Source organism: Mya arenaria, chromosome 1 (assembly GCF_026914265.1).
Source record: "Mya arenaria isolate MELC-2E11 chromosome 1, ASM2691426v1".
NCBI lineage: Eukaryota > Metazoa > Mollusca > Bivalvia > Myida > Myidae > Mya > Mya arenaria.
In genome coordinates, this window is record NC_069122.1 from 33,860,294 (window position 1) to 33,881,499 (window position 21,206).

Consider the following 21,206-nt stretch of genomic DNA (forward strand, 5'->3'; position numbering starts at 1 on the left):
TATTAACGTTTATTTCGCATAGACAATTTCGTTCATATTTTTAGAAAAAAGCTAACAAAAGAGCTCTTATCTAAATCTTTAATTTGTGTTAATCGTGATAAGCATTTTGTTATTATTATAACAAAATTATCTTTAGCGTAATAGCTGATTGACAAATAGGCTTTGTTTAGTGTATTTGCAAAACGTACCAGCAACAAAACAATTAATACATTTATTTGGTCATGGCGCCATACCTAGTATATTACGCCTTCAACATAAAAGACGCAAAGCCATCGGTCGAGGACAGATAACCCAATATATATTCATATTGGATCATAAATCAATTATATCGAAATGGCGTCTTTTCCCAATTAATAAATGAAACATTTCTCAGGTGGTGTTTGCGTCTTGATCAATGCTAATATGTTGTCGACGCAGGAAACCATATTCGGCTTCAAGCTTCGGGTTCCTCTACTCCGTACATCCAATATCGGGTAAGCTACTAGCCCCGTAACTTATAATTCTGATTATCTCTAGAACTGTGTTCATGCGGTCATTGCGCCATATAGCAGTATATCTCAATGTGTTAATGTTGTCATGGCACCATATTATTGTATAGCTCAATGCGTTCATGTGGTCATGGCACCATATTATTGTATAGCTCAAAGCATTCATGTGGTCATGGCACCATATTATTGTATAGCTCAATGCGTTCATATATCATTTTGTCGTACAACAATGCGTTCATATGATAATGGCGCCATGCCAAAGTATCTCTTAGTGCGTTCATGTTACAGTATATCTTTATTATTATTATTATTATTATTATTATTATTATTATTATTATATACCGTATTTATATAGCACTCTTTTCATTCGTCATGAACGTTCAAAAGTGCTTTACAAAGAAATAAATATATCACATACATGTATATGACAAACAATTTAAAATAAGTTACAGATAAATACAGAGACAGTTAATACGTTATAAATAAAAAAAAACGAATTAAATGAGATAAAATGTCCATCCACAGGTGACTGTAAAACAACAGGAAATTGACATATAGAAATAAATTATAAAATGAACAGACCCGCTAAAACCTGTATTAATTGTCCTGTACTTAAAAACAAATAAAAATATAAAGATAAATCATTCAATATTTCCTAGTACATGTACACACAATATAAAAGGAAACAGGATAAAATGAAATAAAATATTGAAATTACTGATAATACACATTACTCGATGAGAGTACGTCGGATCAATGTCACAGTCAAGTCAAGTACCGATACAATGCGGTTAACACGTTAAGTTTCATAGAACTGAATGAATAAGTGTGTTTTTAATGCCCGTTTAAAAGAGTACAAAGTGTCACAATCCCTTATTCCAGATGGTAGGGCATTCCACAGTTTCGCGGCCGCAACTTGGAAGCTCCTCTCGCCATATTTCACTGTTCGACTTGATGGGACGACCAATGTTAGTGATTGATTTTTAGATCGTAGATTCCTGGATGGTATGTACGTTTGTAACATGTCCGTTAAGTAGCCAGGACCTTGGCCGTTTAGAGCCTTGAATGTTATTGTCAACAGTTTGTACTGAATCCTTGATTCAGCCGGTAGCCAATGCAATTCGCGCAGTACTGGGGTTATATGATCGTACTTCGATGTTCTCGTTATGATCGTCGCTGCTGTATTTTGCACAATTGTGAGTTTATTGATCAAATGCTTAGGAGCCCCGTATAGAAGAGAATTACAATAATCTAATCGCGACGTTACCAACGAGTTGACCAGAGTTTTAGTTGCACTTGTAGTAATATATTTCCTGATGTGTCCGATTTTACGTAATTGTGAGAAGGCATTTCTACACAAATTATTCACATAATCTTCCATTTTAAGTGTTGAATCAAAGTACGCTCCAAGATTTCGGACGCAATCCGATTGTTTGATCTCAGAGCAATCAACTGTCAATGTAACATCTGAAACCTGTTTCAAATTTCTATCGGATGAGAAAACGACTAATTCAATCTTATCAGAGTTAAGCTTTAACATGTTTAAGTTCATCCAATTAAGAATATCTCGCAGACATAGCTCAACTCGTTGCACTGCTACGACAACGGAATTTTCTTCAGTCGGTTTAAAAGAAATATATAACTGGGAGTCGTCTGCATAAAAGTGACTCTTCAGTTCATGATTCCTACAGATAGCACCGATAGGTTTCGTATACATGGTGTATGCTTTCGGTCCGAGTACTGACCCTTGGGGCACACTGTACTGTACGTTCACTGGCGCAGAAAGCTCTCCGTTGACACACACCGTCTGATGACGGTCAGTGAAATACGACTTTATCCAGGCCAAAGACTTGTCTGTAATACCGAAATGTTTTTCTAGCCGCTGAAATAATGTTTCATGGTCGATTGTATCAAAGGCGGCAGACAGGTCTAGCATAACAAAAATAGTGACCTCATTATTATCCAAGGAATTAAGAATGTCATTTTGTACCTTTATAAGAGCAGTTTCAGTCGAGTGGTATTTTCTGTAGGCAGATTGGTTCATTTCATGTAGAGCGTTCTTTTCTAGGTGGGTTTCGATCCGCGCATCTACAACCTTCTCTAAAATTTTGGAGAAGAAAGACAGATTGGACACCGGCCTGTAGTTCTTGAGATCATTTGCATCTAAAGTCGGCTTCTTGAGGAGAGGTCTGATTCGCGACTGTTTAAACGCCTTTGGTACATAAGCACTATCTAAAGATGCGTTGATTATCATTGTCATCATCGGTGCGAGTTCCCCGAGACAGTCTTTCAATAACCAGGTTGGTATTGGGTCCAACTCGCAGGACTTGTTGGATGACTTCTGAATAATTGACTTAACTTCTTCCTCCGTGACACTAGAGAACACTTCGCACTTAGTACCAGAGTGAACGTCTTCTGGGTAGTCCGAACTTGATACAGATTGTCGATGTGAGGTGATACTATCCCGTATTTTCTCAATTTTATTAACAAAAAAATCGCTAAAATCCTGTGCCATCTGCTCTGGCGATGAATGTGATGGAAGGGTTACTTCATTGGATTTGCCAAGAAGAGTATTTGTTACCTTGAATATTTTTTTTATAATCATTGCCACATTGCGTGATTTGGCTTGTATAATAGTCAAAACGAGATTGCTTGAGCAGTTTATTAACCTCCGAGCAGTGTTGGCGGTATATCTGATGGTCAACTGCCAGTTTGCTGTCACGCCACTTACGTTCCAACTTCCGCTTCTGATGCTTGGCATCGTGGAGGCTTTCTGTATACCATGGACATGACGGTCTGAGCACGATCGTTTTTGTTTTCAATGGCGCATGTTTATCTATGATAGCGTTAAGTATATTTGAGTACTCTTCAACAGCTGTGTCAATATCTAACGGTATAATTTTATTTCCGAAAAAGTCTGTATTGCGAATGTCTTCTCGCAGATTGTCTATGTTAATAGAACGCAGCTTCCTGTAAGTCACAGTCTTGCGAATTGGGGGTGGTCTAGACGCTGATGCATAAAACATGACTGCGTAGTGGTCGTTCCAAACTCTACCATTCGAATCCGACAAGCAGGGGTCAATTACTTCAATATTAGAGACGTAGCGTTCATTATCTCGAGTTATAAGTACGTCTAACGTGTGCCCAGCAGTGTGTGTAGGTTTTTCTACGTGTTGTTTCATGCCACAAGCATTCAAAGAGCTAACGAATTTGGAAGTGTTTGTGTTGTCTTTTACATCAAGGTGAAAGTTCACATCGCCCACAATAATAGTTGGCTTTTCTGATGTTGCATACCTTGCGAGAAATTTAGGCCATTCTTGCTCAAGAAAGATGTTGCTTTGTAATCCGTTTGTTTTGCTAACGGGCGGCCTGTATATGACAGCAAAACATAATGAGTGTGAGCCAATCATAACATTGCAATCCATGTGTTCGAACTGAGAATAAATATTATCCTTGGTTGATGACTCAATGCGTACTTTTATGGGAGTTTTGTATACCAATGCCACACCACCACCGCGCCGTCCGCTTCGAGGAACATGTTTCATTGCGTACCCCGTTGGCACGAGCTCGCTTGAACATTCTCGGTCAATAGAACTTCCAAGCCACGTTTCAGTAATGGCGCACATATCAAGATTGTTTGTTAATATGAAATCACATATCGATAATGTTTTATTTTTCACCGAACGAGCATTAATAGCGCTAATTTTTACATTTCTCTGACCTTTCGTTTTTGAACAGTTATCAATATTCACACGTGTTAAGTTTCTCTGATTCACAACAGCTTTAATCGGCACAACCGCCCTCGATCGAACAATGGTTGTTATAGCTTGGGGCAGGGATCGAATGTTTCGGGAGTTAATACCATGGTTAGAGTCCCAAACTCTTTTTGGTCTGCTTTTCCCGCCTCTGTTCCCTCTATATTTCCGTAGCCCAACGTATTTTAATCGTTTCCCTATGAAAGGATTAAGTCCCGTTAGTGCACCCATCGATTGTTCTATGAAACGCAACACTTCACTAGTATAGGTAATCCTAGATGAATTTCGCTCACCATGACACATATTTCCTTAGGGCAAGTTTAGGTGATTTAGTAATACCACACAAATAACAAGTAAATAAAATTATGAAATATGTGCAATAGATAAATAAAATTTCAGTTTTCTCGAAAACTACTTTTCCTAATTGATTATTTTTTCCGAATTCTCATCCACACTCACATATAATCCAACGTGTCCACTTTTCACTATATATTCCAATCTAGAACTTATAAAAAATCCAAAAAACAGTGAGAGCGCAAACAATGCAGCCTACACTCTGGCGCATGCGCAGTATCATCATTATGCTGTTATGTGGTTATGGTTTCATCTATTACATGTGTTTTTAATTTGTTTTTCTTAAGAATTATATTGATTTAATTTAGATTACACTATATAAAGATTAAAATTCAAACCGTGTTCACAGTTGGTTCCAGTATAACCGGGAATACAAGTGCACATGTAGTATCCGATATGTTCTCCGCATGTCCCTCCGTTGAGGCACGGAGAAGACGAGCACTCTTGAATTTCTTGAAAGAAGAAATTGTCGGCAAGACTCGGTATAAAGACATGTAAACATATATGGTTTTACTTGGCGAAATACTTTATATACAACCTGTTTGAATTTATGTATTTGGAAATGTATACTTACAGTACATTAATTATTCATTTACTCAATTTGGTCATATTGTTATATAAAATATAAAGTAAAAGGAATAGTTAAAAACATTCAAATTTATTTTTAGATCTGATCTATCTAAGTAAGTAAGTATATAGGTATCCTCACCATTTAAAATACTATTGAATAACACTTCGCTGTTTCGTATTGTTTAATGGGCTGGTGACCATAAAGTACTTAAATGTTTAGTTGATGATACTATATGTATAATGGGAAAGTGGCCGAACGCGTGAAGTACTAACATGAATAGATAAATATCATGGGCCATTGAAAGTAACGTTATCAGTTCAGGTAAAAATTCATTTTTAATGGGCCAGTGACCTTGAAGTACTGAAATGTATAGCTATGAATAAAGACCCGTTGATCGTGAAGTACTAAATATTTTAGTTATGTATAACAGGTTACCACGAAGTACTGAAATGCAAAGTTTGGGATAATGAGCCGGTTACCATAAAGTACTGAAATGCATAGTTTAGGATAATGAGCCGGTTACCATGAAGTACTGAAATGCATAGTTTGGGATAATGAGCCGGTTACCATGAAGTAATGAAATGCATAGTTTGGGATAATGAGCCGGTTACCATGAAGTAATGAAATGCATAGTTTGGGATAATGAGCCGGTTACCATGAAGTAATGAAATGCATAGTTTGGGATAATGAGCCGGTTACCATGAAGTAATGAAATGCATAGTTTGGGATAATGAGCCGGTTACCATGAAGTCCTGAAATGCATAGTTTGGGATAATGAGCCGGTGACCTTGAAGCACCGAAATGTTTAGTTATATATAACGAGCTGGTGACCGTTCAGCGCCGACATGCATAGTTTTGGGTAATGGGCAGGTGCCCTTAAAGTTCTGAAAGGTGTATACATATATAACGGGCCGATGACCATGAGTTCTGAAATGTATAGTTATGAATAATGGAAAGGTGACCTCGAAGAACAGAAATATACAGTTATGTATAATAGACCATGACGTACAGAAAGGTATAGATATGCATAATAAGCTGGTGACCAACACGTTTTGAAATGTTTTAAAATGCAATAATGGGCTGGTGGCCGTGAAGTTCTGAACTTTAAAGTTATGTTTAAAGGGCAAGTGACCGTCAAGGACCGAATTATATGAACAGGTAATCACGAAGTTTTCAAAAAAGCTTTTTCGTTAGTTTTCACCTGTTTGTCCTTAATTCAACAGGTTTATGCCACAAACCATTTTGCCTGCCCTTTCGTAAAGCATATTATTCAAGGAAGATTAGACGGGTACTTGTGTTCTCATGATACCCAAAACAACAAAAAAGGTGAGCTCACCAGTTTCGCAGTCAGTTCCTTGGTACCCTTGAGGACACGTGCAGTTATACCGATTGATTCCGTCTATGCACACTCCACCGTTTAAACAAGGCTGTGAGGAACACTCGTTCACATCTAGATAATTGTTAACACATTTGATCAGAAATACTCAAAATTTCCGCGTAAATACTGACCAACAGGTGGGTAAGAATATTGTATCCGGAAATGCCAATCCTAAGATGGGGTAGAAAACGTATTTCCGGAATAAGCTAAGAGCACATCTAAGCACGCTATATAAACCTGTACAACTTATTTAGATATGATGTCATAGGATTATTTAAGGTACTCCAATGAACATACGAAGAGTAACCTTCAGCAATTTTAAATGTTTCCTTATCTCTAACAATGCTTCTGAACTTAAATTTCTATAATAAATTGTTTGTAGCTTACTAATTTTATTCTATTTTTTTTTTAAAAAGGCAAACAAAACCATCCAAATATATTGTTACAAACCTACGGAGTGACACTGCCCAATAGTAATAGTACAACATTAAATAACACTTCCGTAAAACAAAAATATATGTGATTGTTATAAAGCCCAAGTATTGCAGTGATTAATGTAGGTTTTACCTAAACTGAAATCTTACTCAAACTTACTGAAAGGCTTTTGTGAGACATAAAGCAAAACAATCCTTTACTTTTGTAGCAACAAACGTTAACAATCTGCTACCTATCTGACACAATGTGCCGGTGTATCCTGGAGCACAGTTACATTGAAACGAACCAACCAGATTAACACATGTCCCGTTATGTTGGCAAGGGCCTGATTCACACTCATTGATGTCTGAAACAGGATTAATAAAACCAGCTTTTTCCATTGTCTTCCTCACTAACGATCGGAGCTAATTTGACTTTATTATTAAGTATGCCAGGGAAAACTTAAAACACTAAGGCATAAAGTGAAACAGTGAAATATCTTCCCCGCTAGGTAAAATAGTTTAGACGACATTAGTATCCCTGTATTTATCACGTTATACTTACCGCGTTGTTAAACTTCATATGTAAAAAAACAGCGGTATAAGTATTCCGGATAGTGAACAACCGGACAAGGTCGATATGCACCAACACATCGAAAGTTTTTATTTTAAACTTTACTTAAAATATATTTATACAAAAGCCATGCACCTGTTCCACAGTGGGCATCCTGATACCCAGGTTGACACGTGCAGTTGTACACGTCTATACCTTCCAAACACAGACCACCGTTTAGACAAGGTTCCGACGCACATTCGTTTATATCTGAAATAAAAAATAACAAAATGTTCAATATTAGTCATTCAATAAAAGCATTGTTAACATCAATCATGAGAACAAATTTGGACAAGAACTTTGGGTAAGCCCTTAATCATTGGAACTAAAATATATTCTGTTAAAGTTTGATTTCAAAGTATGCTTAATTATCTCCCGTTTATATATAAAATCATAACAGGAGCGTCATTATGGTGTTATTCATAAAGGTTATCCATGCTTAAAAGATAATCGGTTATCCATACCAATTTAACATAGGAAACAATATCGATGTAAATATATAAAAATCACTAACACAGCTTTGCATCTTAATGATAAATGGTTTACTTTAAATGAACGAACATATCTTTTCGTCTTCATGGTGAATGGCTTACTTTCATTGTTTGCGATTTTAATCAATGATATGAGAACAACCAAGCCTTACCTAATATGAATTTTAAGTGTAATTCCACCAGCTGCAATTACCCAAATCTCTCTGTTCACATACTATTTGAAATGTAATTGGTATCTTCATCGACAAATGTCACCGAAATCAGACCTATACATTGTCTGTCAAAAAGTAATCAGAACATCTGTGACCTATGCTTCAAAATTGAATTTTATAAAAATTAATATACCAATTTCGCAGCAACTCCCAGTGTAGCCTGCACGACATATGCATGTGTATGTGTTGTTTCCATCCACACACGTGTTCTCGGCACCACAGGGCGAGGATGCACACTCATCGATACCTATAGGGTTAGGTTCATACACTATGAATTGTAAGAACAATGCAATGGCATTGTTTTAAAAATGTATCGCGGTTACATATTGACATATATACAGAATATTATGGAAGAGGTTAAAACGACCAGATAATGTTAACTTCAAGAATCTGAAGGAAACGACAAATTAATAGTTTTGTCTATAACAATTGATTCAAAGTGTATTTGATAGCAATGTTTATGTATAAGGCCAATTTCTAGCACACCGGATAGGCATTTTTGGTGAATTCAGCCGTGCTGGAAAATTCCATCTGGCACCCCCTATGCCAGATGAGTCACGCGCTGTGACGTAAAACTTTTTATTTATTTTATAATACACTTTATGTAACCATTATTATGCGATTTCAATAGATAAGTTCCATAAACATTACCTTGACTAAAATATATCATCAAAACAAAATAAAACAATCCTTAAAAGACGTGATATCGTAGGAACTTATTGACGTAAGCAGTAAATACAAATTACTGCGCGTCATGACTTCAGTAAACATCATCGCACGTGCTTTTTGGTGAATTGAACAATAATGCGCTATTTATGTATTTTCTTCACCAAACAATCTGATTTAAGGTAAGCTTGAAAAAATATATATCACGTGTGTCCGTTCCGGATAGAAAAATCCGACCCTCGGGCACGCTGCGTTGCCAGTAACTCTGCAAGCCTCGTTACCTGGCAACGCAGGGGCCCTCAGGTCGGATTTTTTTATCCGAAACGGAAACACATGACAGATATTATTAGTCTAAATGTAAATCACCTGTTTCACATATTACACCCGTGACTCCAGCTGGACATATGCATGTAAAACTGTTGATACCGTCCACACATAGACCACCATTTCTGCATGGATTCGGCCGACATTCATCAATGTCTGCAGTCAATGATAAATTATCCACATATATTACACATACAAACAATGTGATTGGTCAACAGTTACTTTATAATACATTTTGACCAATCAATACACTTTTTGGCTAGCAGGGACCAAACCAAAGAAATAACCGTCTATACAATTAGCTACTGATGTATATTGTTTACATAGTCTGGGAATAGTTTGTTTGATCAACAGTTACTATTAGACACATATTGATATTTACTAACCAGTATAATTATAATCAGGATAATAGACTCTTTGAAAACACAACATGCACGCAAAGTATGAACAATACATATATCTCATTTAAATCAGATCGTGCCGTTCACCTTACGCGGTGTATGGCGTAAGCTTACGTCGCGAAGCGAGTATTGGGTATCTTTATGGAAGAGATTGGAAAACATTATTCCTAGGACCATATTCATTATCATTCATATCTATGCTCTAACACTTGCCTCCGTGTTCAGTCCACATTGCTTTTTTTTTTAAACAATCCAATCAAAACAACTCCATTCTGATCTTCACTTGATTTAATGTTGTTATTGAGGACACAGGTCTGGTGTGGTTGATAGTATTGACACGTACAACACTGTCATCGTCAATAAACTTTTAAACAAGCATTATATTACATATATCTAATATCTAATTAAACTAATGTTCACAAGATCACAATATCAAAAGTGATATGATTGTGTGTGTGGCTGACCTGTTTCGCACGTTCTGCCTGTATATCCTAGCACACATGTGCACGTGAACATTCCAACTCCGTCCAGGCAGGTAGCCCCGTGCAAACAAGGATTCGGGAGGCAGTCATTAACGTCTGTTGTAATGTATGTTCTATGTTGTAAATTATTTACCACACACAAAAAATAGTCCACATTAACATGCATGTGTTCAATGGTGTGTCCGTGCTTATATTAAAATGTAATGATGCATGTTTAACAAAAATGTGTATCAAATATAAGCAGAATAACTTTTTTTAATTCATTACAGGCGGTAGTTTATATAGAGTAATATAGTTTATTGAGGTGCAAGATCGCGCTATATTTCACTAAGTGATTTCTTAAAAATATATTTCACAGTTTATGATGAAATGCAACGGAAATAGAAAACCATTAGACCAGAAACCAAATAATAAAGAAGTTAAATGAGTTTACTACAACGTTATGAATATGCATTTTCTATACTTGAATACACTTTGTTTTATCTGAATTCAATAAATCGGTATGTTATCTCACTTTAAAACGTCTGATATTAATATATTTAATTGATTTTATAGTAAACTTAAAATGGTGTTTAGCCCTCACTTATCTCGCAGTTCGTCCCCGTGTACCCGGAGTGACAAACGCATATATAGCCGTTAACCATGTCCACACATACACCTCCATTTAGGCAGGGATTTGGAACACACTCATTGATATCTGCGAATAAAGAAATATACAATACTGTTGAGGAAACAACAGGAAAAAGCGTAGGAGCCAATAATTTAACGATGACCTTGATTAGAAGCACAATATAGACACTTAACAAATTTCATTTGACAAAAACATCGAGAAAACAGAAAACAATTGAACATGTTTTAAGCGTGAAACCAAACTATGCAGTTACATGATAGACCGGACAATACAGTTAGTAACGTCATTGTTACTATGAATACGACTCATGTGTCATCGTTTCATGTATCCGATGTAGTAGTATGTCAAATTTTCCAAATAGAAAATATAAAGGTTAATATAGGTTAAAGGTAACACTGATTTATTTTTCACTAACAAGGCTTTTTATCTTTTCATATCTAACAGCAATGTTCTCACTGTGTTCACAAAGAGTGCCGGTGAATCCTTCAGGACAGACACAGGAAAACTGGGCAACCTGGTCCAAACATGTGGCATTGTTCATACAAGGGTTAGACGCACACTCATTGATATCTGTAACCAAATATTACAATACCGAATAGTTTGAAGAAGCTGATTGTTATACGTATGCATAAATCACTGTTGAAAAACGAAAAAAAGTACTTCACCTTTTAACTAGGCAATAGTCATGTTTAAGGCACAACACTCAAGGTCAAACATACACTAAAGAGGGACATAAAACGCCACGTGTAAAACACAAACACAGATAATGTAACTATCATTATATCCTTGCCGATTAATGTTGGCATGGTAAGAAATCACTCAATGAAAAGTCTACATTTAACATGACGAAATGGAAGCCTTACTCCGTCCAGTCACTCGTCGGATGTTGTTTACCAGAAATACATCAGATAATAAACACTTTTTTTATTCATTAAATGGTTGACTGTCAACCGTCGTCATGTAAATTACCTGTCTGACAAAAGGGGCCGACGTAACCAGGTGTACAGCTGCAGTTGAATCCATTGATCTGGTCATTACAATGTCCTCCATTTAAACAAGGCAGACTTGCGCAGTCGTTTATATCTGAAGTTGATCAAATTATCAATTGAAGAGAATATATTCGATAAGAAAATAGACTGTTATTAAATAAAACATCGATGGCTACGCTCACAGTTGTACATGAACTACTGATGTAGTTAGTCTGTGATACTGAATATGTTAATTAGAGATGTCACATTCACATGATAAATTGAATCTGCCTGTGCGTAGTAGGTATAGTTAAAGACATATAAATGTTGTTGTTGGAGTTGATGAATTCTAGGTAACAGCTAAACATGTATGTGTCCTCCTGACGGTATTTTATTATTTAAACAGATAGTATAAAGTTAAGAATATCGGTAACGCAAGTCAAACTATGGTGGCATATTACTGCCGTAAGATAACCTGATATCGTACACTAATTGTTTCGTGTAAACTACTTGATTTTTCGCGATAATTATCTAACTATCGAATTAATATTCGGGATACTTTTATGGTACGAAAATTATTATACAAAATGTAGAACAAAAAAGACATGAAATTGCCCAGAACTAACACCTAGTACCCTTTTAAGCTATACAACACTAACAGGTTACCAGTTATGGTTTGCGAATTTCACTTTATAACTTCTTAACTAGGTAAGATTCGTGTTACCACTGATTTATAAATGCACTTTTGGCTGTAACTGGTTATCTTGTTATGGTTTGCGAGTTTCACTTTATTAAAACAACTGGTTAACTAGATAAGATTCGTGTGCATCAAAGGGGCATAATAAATACTTTAAGGAATGGTATGTATCAAAAGAAGTGCAGAACGCAAACAAAGAAACAGATTCAAATCTGTAATACAATATCCTTAGAGTTAAGGGTTCGTTTTTTTTTTGTTTGCATTATATTGATAGAATTATTCAACGATGATGAGCACGGAAAATGTATAAACTTGATTTTTGAATTGAAGCTATATGGACGAGGCTAGCAGTATATAGCTATAGCGGTTAATCCATGTAGACTCTTAGCTAATAATGCACTAGAATTACTTATTTCGCAGTTAATTCCAGTGAAGCCTGGAGGGCATGCACAGCTGTACTGGCCGATAGCTTGTGAACATGTTCCTCCGTTTCTGCAGGGATTGGATGCACACTCGTCCACGTCTTTGTTTGAAACATGAACATAAATTGTGTTATTATCTGTTTAACCAATAGCTCTTACATAAAATAAATGCATTTCAGTGCTCTCAAAAACAAGAAAAGACTTTAGTTCATTATCGTTAACATTCAAGTTGCGAAGTGTCAAGCCATTGCAAGGCATTGCACAAATAAGATACAATTAAGAGGTATTGTTGAGTTATTCTCCTTTATTTACATATTGAAGAATCCAGTCGTTGTTTAAAAGAATACATTGAAGCAGGTGCGTTCAAATTTGAGAAGAATTATGGGTTATTTAAAAGAGATTCTTTAACAATTTGAAATATGCCGTGTAGGGAATGTACTTTTAAACCTTTAAATCTGTATAGTTTGCTGTGAATCGTGTCATTAGGTCTTTAAAGTCGAAAAAGTTTCTTGACTGTTGGTTCGTGGATTTTACTGCGTCAATATGGAGGCACCTTTTTCGACTTTAAGGACATAACGACGCCATTCTAAGAAACAAAAGGTACCAGTTGATAGGTTTAAATAGCGCACATTCCGTGCACATGATAGTTTAAAAGAAACGTATATATTTCTTAAATGTTTTTGTGTATACTACGGTTCTGCTCTTCTACATATATATGCAATTAACCAAAAACATGTTTCTGGTTGCAACTTATCATCAGTTTAGTATGTATTGCTGACAAGCCAAAAATGAAAAAAAAATCATTGACACTCGATAAAACATAGTGTAAATGATATTTTCATTAATATGATTTCGCTTTTTCTTATAGTATACATCAGGTCAAAACCAAAAGGATGAAAACTATTGAATTTTGAGTATCGTTGAGTCCGGGTTTGAAATATAATAAGGTCATTCCTTAAAGGTTCATATCACATGTGAAAAGCACCGATTTGTCCCTCTTAAGGTGCCCACATCACATAACATACCTGCGCACACGCAATCACGCATACCTGTTCCACAATGAACGCCAGCCCAACCAGGAGCACAGAAACACCGATCCGCGATGCATGTAGCGCCATTTAGGCAAGGGTCAACGGTACATATCAAATATTCTAAATATAAAACAAAACACATTATGATCTTTAAAAAAAGCATATAAGTTTATTCTGAGTCTGCATTTGAAACAACATAATCATAGTTCAAACTTTAGTTTTCAAAGGGCCCCTTGCACAAACACGAATGCATGCACATACTACAAAGCAAGATGGGGAGTTACACTCAAATTGAAACTTCTAAAAAGCATTTTCTCTCCACCAAGGTTGCTAAATGTAGTGCTAAATTGGATATGATCAAATGAATAATATATAACAAAGCATACAAATCTTACTGTATCGTGTTCATGAATACATACCATCTGTAGAAACGAAATTGTCTAAAATTATTGCCTCCATTCGTTAATCAGAATACTTGGCCTTGTATATGCTTTTGTAAATTCATGTTACTTACATGAACATACAGAGGTCACAAACGTTTCAATTCCTCATATGAACATACACTTGACATATACGTTAGCTTTCCTTACGTGATCATTCAGAGGACATGTACTATTCCTTATATTATGTACATATAATAAACATATACGTATACGTTACTATCAAATGAATCATTATTACAATGGAATAAACTCGTTTAGCAATCGCCATAAGCTCTAATACTACTTTCTAATAAGGCTATATAAAACAGTACACCAAATGTATACAAATCTTACTGTATCGTGTTAATGAATACATACCATCTGTAGAAACGAAATTGACTCAAAAGATTCCTTGCATTTGTTAACCAGAGATTTGAGCCTTGTTTCACATTGTGTAAGTTCACAGTCAAAATTTTGAACGGTTTTAGTTTTTACATGCAAACGGCAAAACATGGCCACTCATGATCTCTACTGGTTCCTGTTGTTTCGCCAAAAAAAAGCTAATAAAAAAGCCTTACGTGAACAAATCTGACCATCCAATCCTGCGATGCACGTGCAGTTGTAGCTGTTGACGAGATCCGTACAATACGCCCCGTTCTGGCAGGGATTCGGGTCGCAGTCATTTATATCTGTTGCCAAGATGTTATGATAATTTAATATTTCAGTAGCTTCAGACATAATGTCTTCCTTCATCAGAAACATGATTTTAGTTTAAAAGTTGATTTGGAATTCGAAGTTATTGTCCAAGTAACATATACAATTGTTTGTTCTGGTATGAGCTTCGGCTGTTTTAGTTTTTGGTTTGTAAAGGTTAGTGTCCGTTATCCATTATCAAACACGGTTACTAATTTGCAATAGGAGTTATGCCCCAAATACTTGTGCTAGGATTTTATGTGTAAGTATTTCATTTCTTTATTCTTAATACAAAGTACCCAAACACAGAACAAATAAAGCAATGCGTACCTGTTTCACAAAATGTTCCGGTATATCCTGGTGCACATCGACAACGAAATGCCGCCACCAAATCCACACAAGTACCTCCATTTTGACATGGATCTGGCGTACATTCATCCGTTTCTAAATAAATACACACTCGTTACTTAAAGATAACCTGTATTCCTTAATTTCCCATTACCTTCTAAATCGATAGCAAACTTTCAACCAACATTTTCAATCATGCCGGATGTCAGTTTGAATCAAAACGAAAGCAAGTTTTAATGATATTGGATTTCAGTTTTAATCATGCCGGATGGACTTTGTGATTAAAAATGATCTCTTTTTCAAGAAAATACCAATTCTATTTTTTTTTTACTGACAATTTGTAGTTTCAAATTCAAACCTACTCACCATTTAAGCAAGTTCCACCAGTAAACCCATCCCGACACACACAAGTATAGTTGCTGACACCATCATGACATATTCCACCATTACTACACGGTTGTGATTCACATTCATTCACATCTGCAATGCAAATTATTCGTTTGTTAACAAGTACGATGTTAATTGAAATGTATTGCGAATTTTCCGCCGGCTTGTTTTGAAAACGATAGTTACAAAAAGGAAGCCCGGTTCGAATTATCGTTTAGTAGACCCCAAAACAACTTTCTTAGTGCTCAGTGAGAAATGGCTCGCACATGGGAAGGCTTCTAAAAAGTCCCCTTATCAAAACCAATTAATGACTAAAATGAAACTTGGCGGTTGATTACGTTATTAAATGGTAATTTGGCGGTTGTAATTTGCTGAATGCATATTTGGCAATCATTATTCATCAAAATGAATACTGCCGAAAGTATCTTGCAATCTCATTGGTGGACTGAACACTTAAACTATTTCTTAAAACTTAAAAAAACGAAGACGTCATCGGTGTCCGTCAAGGCTTCGGATAATTAAGATATTTAGATTTCAAAATTTTAATTTGGCGGTTTTATTTTGTTGTTTGCATATTTGGCATTCATAGCTCATTTAAGTGAATATAAATCTTGCGATCTCATTGATGGACTTAAACAAAAAAATATTTATAAAATAGAGAAAACGCCTCCGGTTGTCCGTCATGCTACGGATATTTAAGATATTTATATATCTAGTTGTATAAAGTACTTACTTATCCCGCAATGAAATCCAATGAACCCTATCGGACAAGTACAGTTGTAGAAGGCGGTGTATTGGTTACAGGTACCGCCGTTTAAACATGGCGATACTGCGCACTCATCCTTATCTGAATATAAACAGAAAATTAAGGCACCAACGTTCAAACAACAATTAACATATAAATTTTCAACTAGTACATTTAGGACGTTTATGTTGATATAAAAAACAATTTTCAGTTTTGGTTTCAATGGTTTCAGCAGATTCGAAACCTGTTTTGCTTGAAGTAACAAATGCATGGTTTTGTGTACAGTTTCAACAACATGGCGGGGTTACTGCATTTAGCCATTATTTCTGAACTTTTTCAAAACAATGATACCGCAGATGGTCGTTTGCATGTTTTATATAAAAGGAGTTTCAACACACGTGCTGGAGCACTGTCCGCTAAGTTGATTTTCAAAGTGAACTAGTTTTCGGATGGAACGAACCGATGAAACCGCCTCCGATAGGGTTTAAAAACCGGTTTTGGTTTTTGTAAAAAAATACGATAAAACTGGTTTTGGTTTTATTTGAAACTGTTACAACAAGTACACAGTTTGTGAAACCTATATAAAACCGAAACCAGTTTATTACCAACAAAAACGCTCTTAAGCTTAATCTCTGATAGCTCCGTTAACCTTAATGTTAAAGTATGGTGCGTATTGACCTCATGCCGTATAAATTGAAAGGCATTTTCTTGCTGATTACGAATATGTTGAACAAATGGCCTGAGTGCACATTATAAGTTTATTTATTACGATTTGTATATTTGCTCTCTATTTCAACGGAAATATTGTAGATATTTTGCTATTTCTACAGTACAAAATCATTGTTGGTTATTTATTTCGGTAAGAACAATGCCTTTTTTTGGCACAAACTACAAAAATAATACGGCATAATCAGGCATTCAATATTCATAGATACATATTTACGAAGACACTAGGTTAAACCCGCTAGAAATAATCTTATACAACATTAATGCCAATTCTAAAGTCAAGCCCGTTAGCAATTATCTTAAACTTATATCATAACAACATTAGGCTTGAACGTGTCAGCAATATCATCACATTTACACGAAAACGCAAGGGTAATAATACAGCTACATTCATGAAAATATTTCGGTTTAACCCGTCAGCAGTAATATGGCAGTAAATTTGAAGTAAGTTCATATAAAGGGATCATCCCATTTAAATGCAAAAAAACCCAATTACTGTGTTATAATTTAAACAAAATATTGTACACGCTTGTCAGACAGCTGTCACATATCACCGAGGAATAAGCATTCGATAAAGAGGCTTGGTGAAATTGCAGCTATTTTTAAAGCCTGTCACCAAGAAAGTATAGAGGAAAATTGTGAAAATATTTTTTTTTATTAGTTTCAAAATATATCATTAATTATAACTATAAAGTACCAAACGTTTTATAAATAAACTTATAATTACCAATTTGACAAAACTCTCCTTCATGTCCAGCATCACAAACGCACTGAACACCGTTAACAATATCTCGACATATTGCACCGTTCAAACAGGGCTGGGAAATACACTCATTAATGTCTGAAAAATAAAACAACAGCAACAATACAAACGCTTAAGTTGTAGTATCAACTCTTTACAATTCGTTTAAAATACCTCGCAAAGCAATGGAGAAAAAAAAAACAAAAAAAAAACGTACCTATTTCACACATTGGTCCTGTGTATCCCGGATTGCATGAACAATTGTATCCGCCGGGAACGTCTATACAAAAGCCACCGTTCCTGCATGGTGCTGATAAACAGGCACTTAACCCTATAAAGACATATCATTAATAATTATGACAGTGTCTTAAAGGAAACTTCTTTTTTATTAAAAAAAAACACAACACAACGTTGGTGAATCTCTTTTATTGAAACAAATGTAGGTGTTGCAAATCGTCAGTTTAAGTAAAACAATGCTGAAACCATGCAGGAAATACCCCTTAATGTTATAACCTTGTATTTGAAGTCAACGACCTTTAACTAACGCGATTGAGATACAAATAGCAGATCGCGCTTGCGAGGCGGACAATACTTCTCTACTATAAATACTACGAGGAGACGTTAATACGATGAAAACGAAGGATGGCAACCGTTGTTCAAGTCCCTTTATGACATTTTTGATATACTTTTATATTTGAAGAGAGGGCATATTGGATATGCCAATTCGAATAAAATAAAAATCGACATTTGATAATTCATCAATAATTCGCAAAATCATTACGCTCATGTGACTCGTGAAGGCAGTAAACAACTATATATTCTATTTATTCAAAATACTTTCAATTAACTTTCAGATTTTTCAACCAAATCCAGACCTTTTAACAAATTATAAAACCCATATCTTTCGACACCCATCAGCTACTGACACTCACAGACAAAACCCTAGAGCGACACACAAGAGGTCTAGACCAGTAGCATTTGAGTATTCAACGTCAACAGTTACAACGACTGCTTTCTTGCATCTATAATCTTTGGAACTTCCGTCACCTAAACACCTATTGTATCCCACAGGACTCGGCAAAATAAATACTAAATACAGAATACAGAAACTTTCTGAAAACAAAACGTGTAGACTTAAAGCCTTGACTTTGTAAGAGCTATCAATTACAATACAGTATTCAGGGAATGTTGCCTTCGAAAACCAGTTCACATAAGATACCAGAAAGCTAATAAGTATCATGAGTGGGTGTCACTTTATGTCCGGGTATTGTGATGTCCGTTTTCACTCCAACTTCTAACCATAATGACGGTGCAATCAAAAAATTAATTTATCCTTACGTTAATCATTGATATAGAATTCATGCAATGTTCTCAATTAAATGTGTGTGCATTTTCTTCCGTTCAGTATAGCTAACTACTTATATAATGGATAATAACTAAGGGAGACAATCTCGAAGCGGTTATGCTAAACTAAGTATACCAGTAGCTATAATGGAACGCAACAAATATACGTGAAAATAATAGGTGGGTAACTTTATTTTGATATAGATAAACGTTATCGTTTTTTTTGTGCATTTCGCTCAGTTATTCGCATATTCGCTAATTTAAACAAACGGCTAAATAAGCGAATATACGAATAACTGAGCCAAATTGCTTCTTCAAAGGGTTCGGTAGCTTAACAATTGATATAACTATTTCGTTAGTGTTAAATAATACTGACAATAAAAGACAGCAATAACAAATCACGAAGAAATTTGACGAAAAATTTAACAATTTTCGTCATTTACGAAGGTACAGCCAACAGGACCATTGTCGCTAACGATAACGACATAAATGCCGTGGCATTTATTTGATTTTTGGGCTCGAAAGAACTATCCCTAAAACAATATACGGGCCAAGTCGGTAAATGATATTAGTGTATTTGAATATTCCTTAATATATTATAACATTTATCGAACCAGTTTCGCAGATAAGTCCGGTAAACAGGACAGGACAGGTACAGTTGAATTCTAACGGAAGGTCTGTACATAATCCGTTGTTTCGGCAAGGGTTGGAGGCACACTCATTTGTCTCTGAAAGAAAGTCAGGAAAGACATAATACAGTTATGTTTACTCGTGATTTCAGCCGTTAATCTGCTTGATTAATTTTCATTATTTGCGCTATTTTACCTCATCAATTCGGTATCAAAAATGGTTACTCTCTGATTAGGAAGTCACAAGGCGCAAAGTGTTTGCACTTATGTCGGGACACACTTGTTCGTATCTGAAGCAAAAGTACTACGGCTTCTTTCGTATATAATTGAATCTAATGTATGACGAAGTTTTTGCTTTCAAAAGAACGATTCATTGACAGTAGTTCACAAGTGCAGTTGTTGCAGAGAAAGCTGGTTTCATTTCCCGCTTAAAAGAATAAACATTATACTTGAGTAGGGATGGCTCCATGAAAACATAAAACGGAACATGTCCCCGACCCCCATGGACTGCTGTTCCGGAGACGTGCTAGTTTTATGAAGGTTTAACACGAGAATATGATTTCCCTCTTCCGACACATTATTCCGTAGAACTGCTGATTAAATGAAAGTTTAATTCGAGAACATGTTTCCCAGTTCAAATCCTGCACATTATTGCGGAGTAGGGCTGGTTTCATGAAAGTTTAAGACGAGAACATGTTTTTCCCATTGAACTCTTTCACATTATTCGGGAGTAGGACTGGATTCATGAAAGTTTAAGACGAGAACATGTTTTTCTCATTGAACTTGTTCACATTATTCGGGAGAAGAGCTGGTTTCATGAAACTTAAATTCGAGAACATTTTACCCCGTTGAAATTCTGCATATTATCCCGAAGTAGGGCTGGTTTCATGAAGGTTTAAGACGAGGACATGGTGCCCCCTCTCCCTTGAAATCCTACATATTACTCTGGGGAATGGTCGGCTTCATGAAGGTTTTACACGAGATAATGTTTTTCCTCTTTGAAATCCTACCTATCATTTCGGAGTAGGGCTGTTCCTTGTTTTTTTAGATTTATGACTTAAGTTCGTTTTGCCCCTATAAGCTACACATTATTCCAGAGTAGGGCTCGTTTATGTAAATTTGGATTTTTCCCCTTTGAAATCCTACACATAATTCCGTGAAAGGACTGGTTTCTTGAAAGTTTAAGAAGAAAATACGTTTTCCCTTTTGAAATCATGCAAATTATTAGACAGCTACATTAACAAAACCAGAAAAATAAATACGAAAGTATTAA

General features: G+C 35.7%; 1 protein-coding gene across 1 annotated transcript in view; it reads right to left on the reverse strand.

The window, feature by feature from the left end:
- The window catches only part of LOC128226616 (uncharacterized), a 75,163-nt gene that overhangs the window by 43,803 nt on the left and 10,154 nt on the right, over positions 1-21,206 (reverse strand). Inside the window, exons 8-26 of the mRNA XM_052936581.1 lie at positions 19,919-20,032; positions 16,481-16,594; positions 15,727-15,840; positions 15,343-15,456; positions 14,898-15,008; positions 13,916-14,017; positions 12,854-12,967; positions 11,749-11,862; positions 11,236-11,349; positions 10,732-10,845; positions 10,131-10,244; positions 9,308-9,421; positions 8,409-8,522; positions 7,669-7,782; positions 7,214-7,327; positions 6,505-6,618; positions 4,936-5,049; positions 3,220-3,498; positions 2,178-3,008 (exon numbers count right to left, since the gene is read on the reverse strand). Coding sequence (XP_052792541.1) covers positions 2,178-3,008; positions 3,220-3,498; positions 4,936-5,049; positions 6,505-6,618; positions 7,214-7,327; positions 7,669-7,782; positions 8,409-8,522; positions 9,308-9,421; positions 10,131-10,244; positions 10,732-10,845; positions 11,236-11,349; positions 11,749-11,862; positions 12,854-12,967; positions 13,916-14,017; positions 14,898-15,008; positions 15,343-15,456; positions 15,727-15,840; positions 16,481-16,594; positions 19,919-20,032 — 3,033 coding nt within the window. The remainder of the gene's footprint in view (positions 1-2,177; positions 3,009-3,219; positions 3,499-4,935; positions 5,050-6,504; positions 6,619-7,213; positions 7,328-7,668; positions 7,783-8,408; positions 8,523-9,307; positions 9,422-10,130; positions 10,245-10,731; positions 10,846-11,235; positions 11,350-11,748; positions 11,863-12,853; positions 12,968-13,915; positions 14,018-14,897; positions 15,009-15,342; positions 15,457-15,726; positions 15,841-16,480; positions 16,595-19,918; positions 20,033-21,206) is intronic.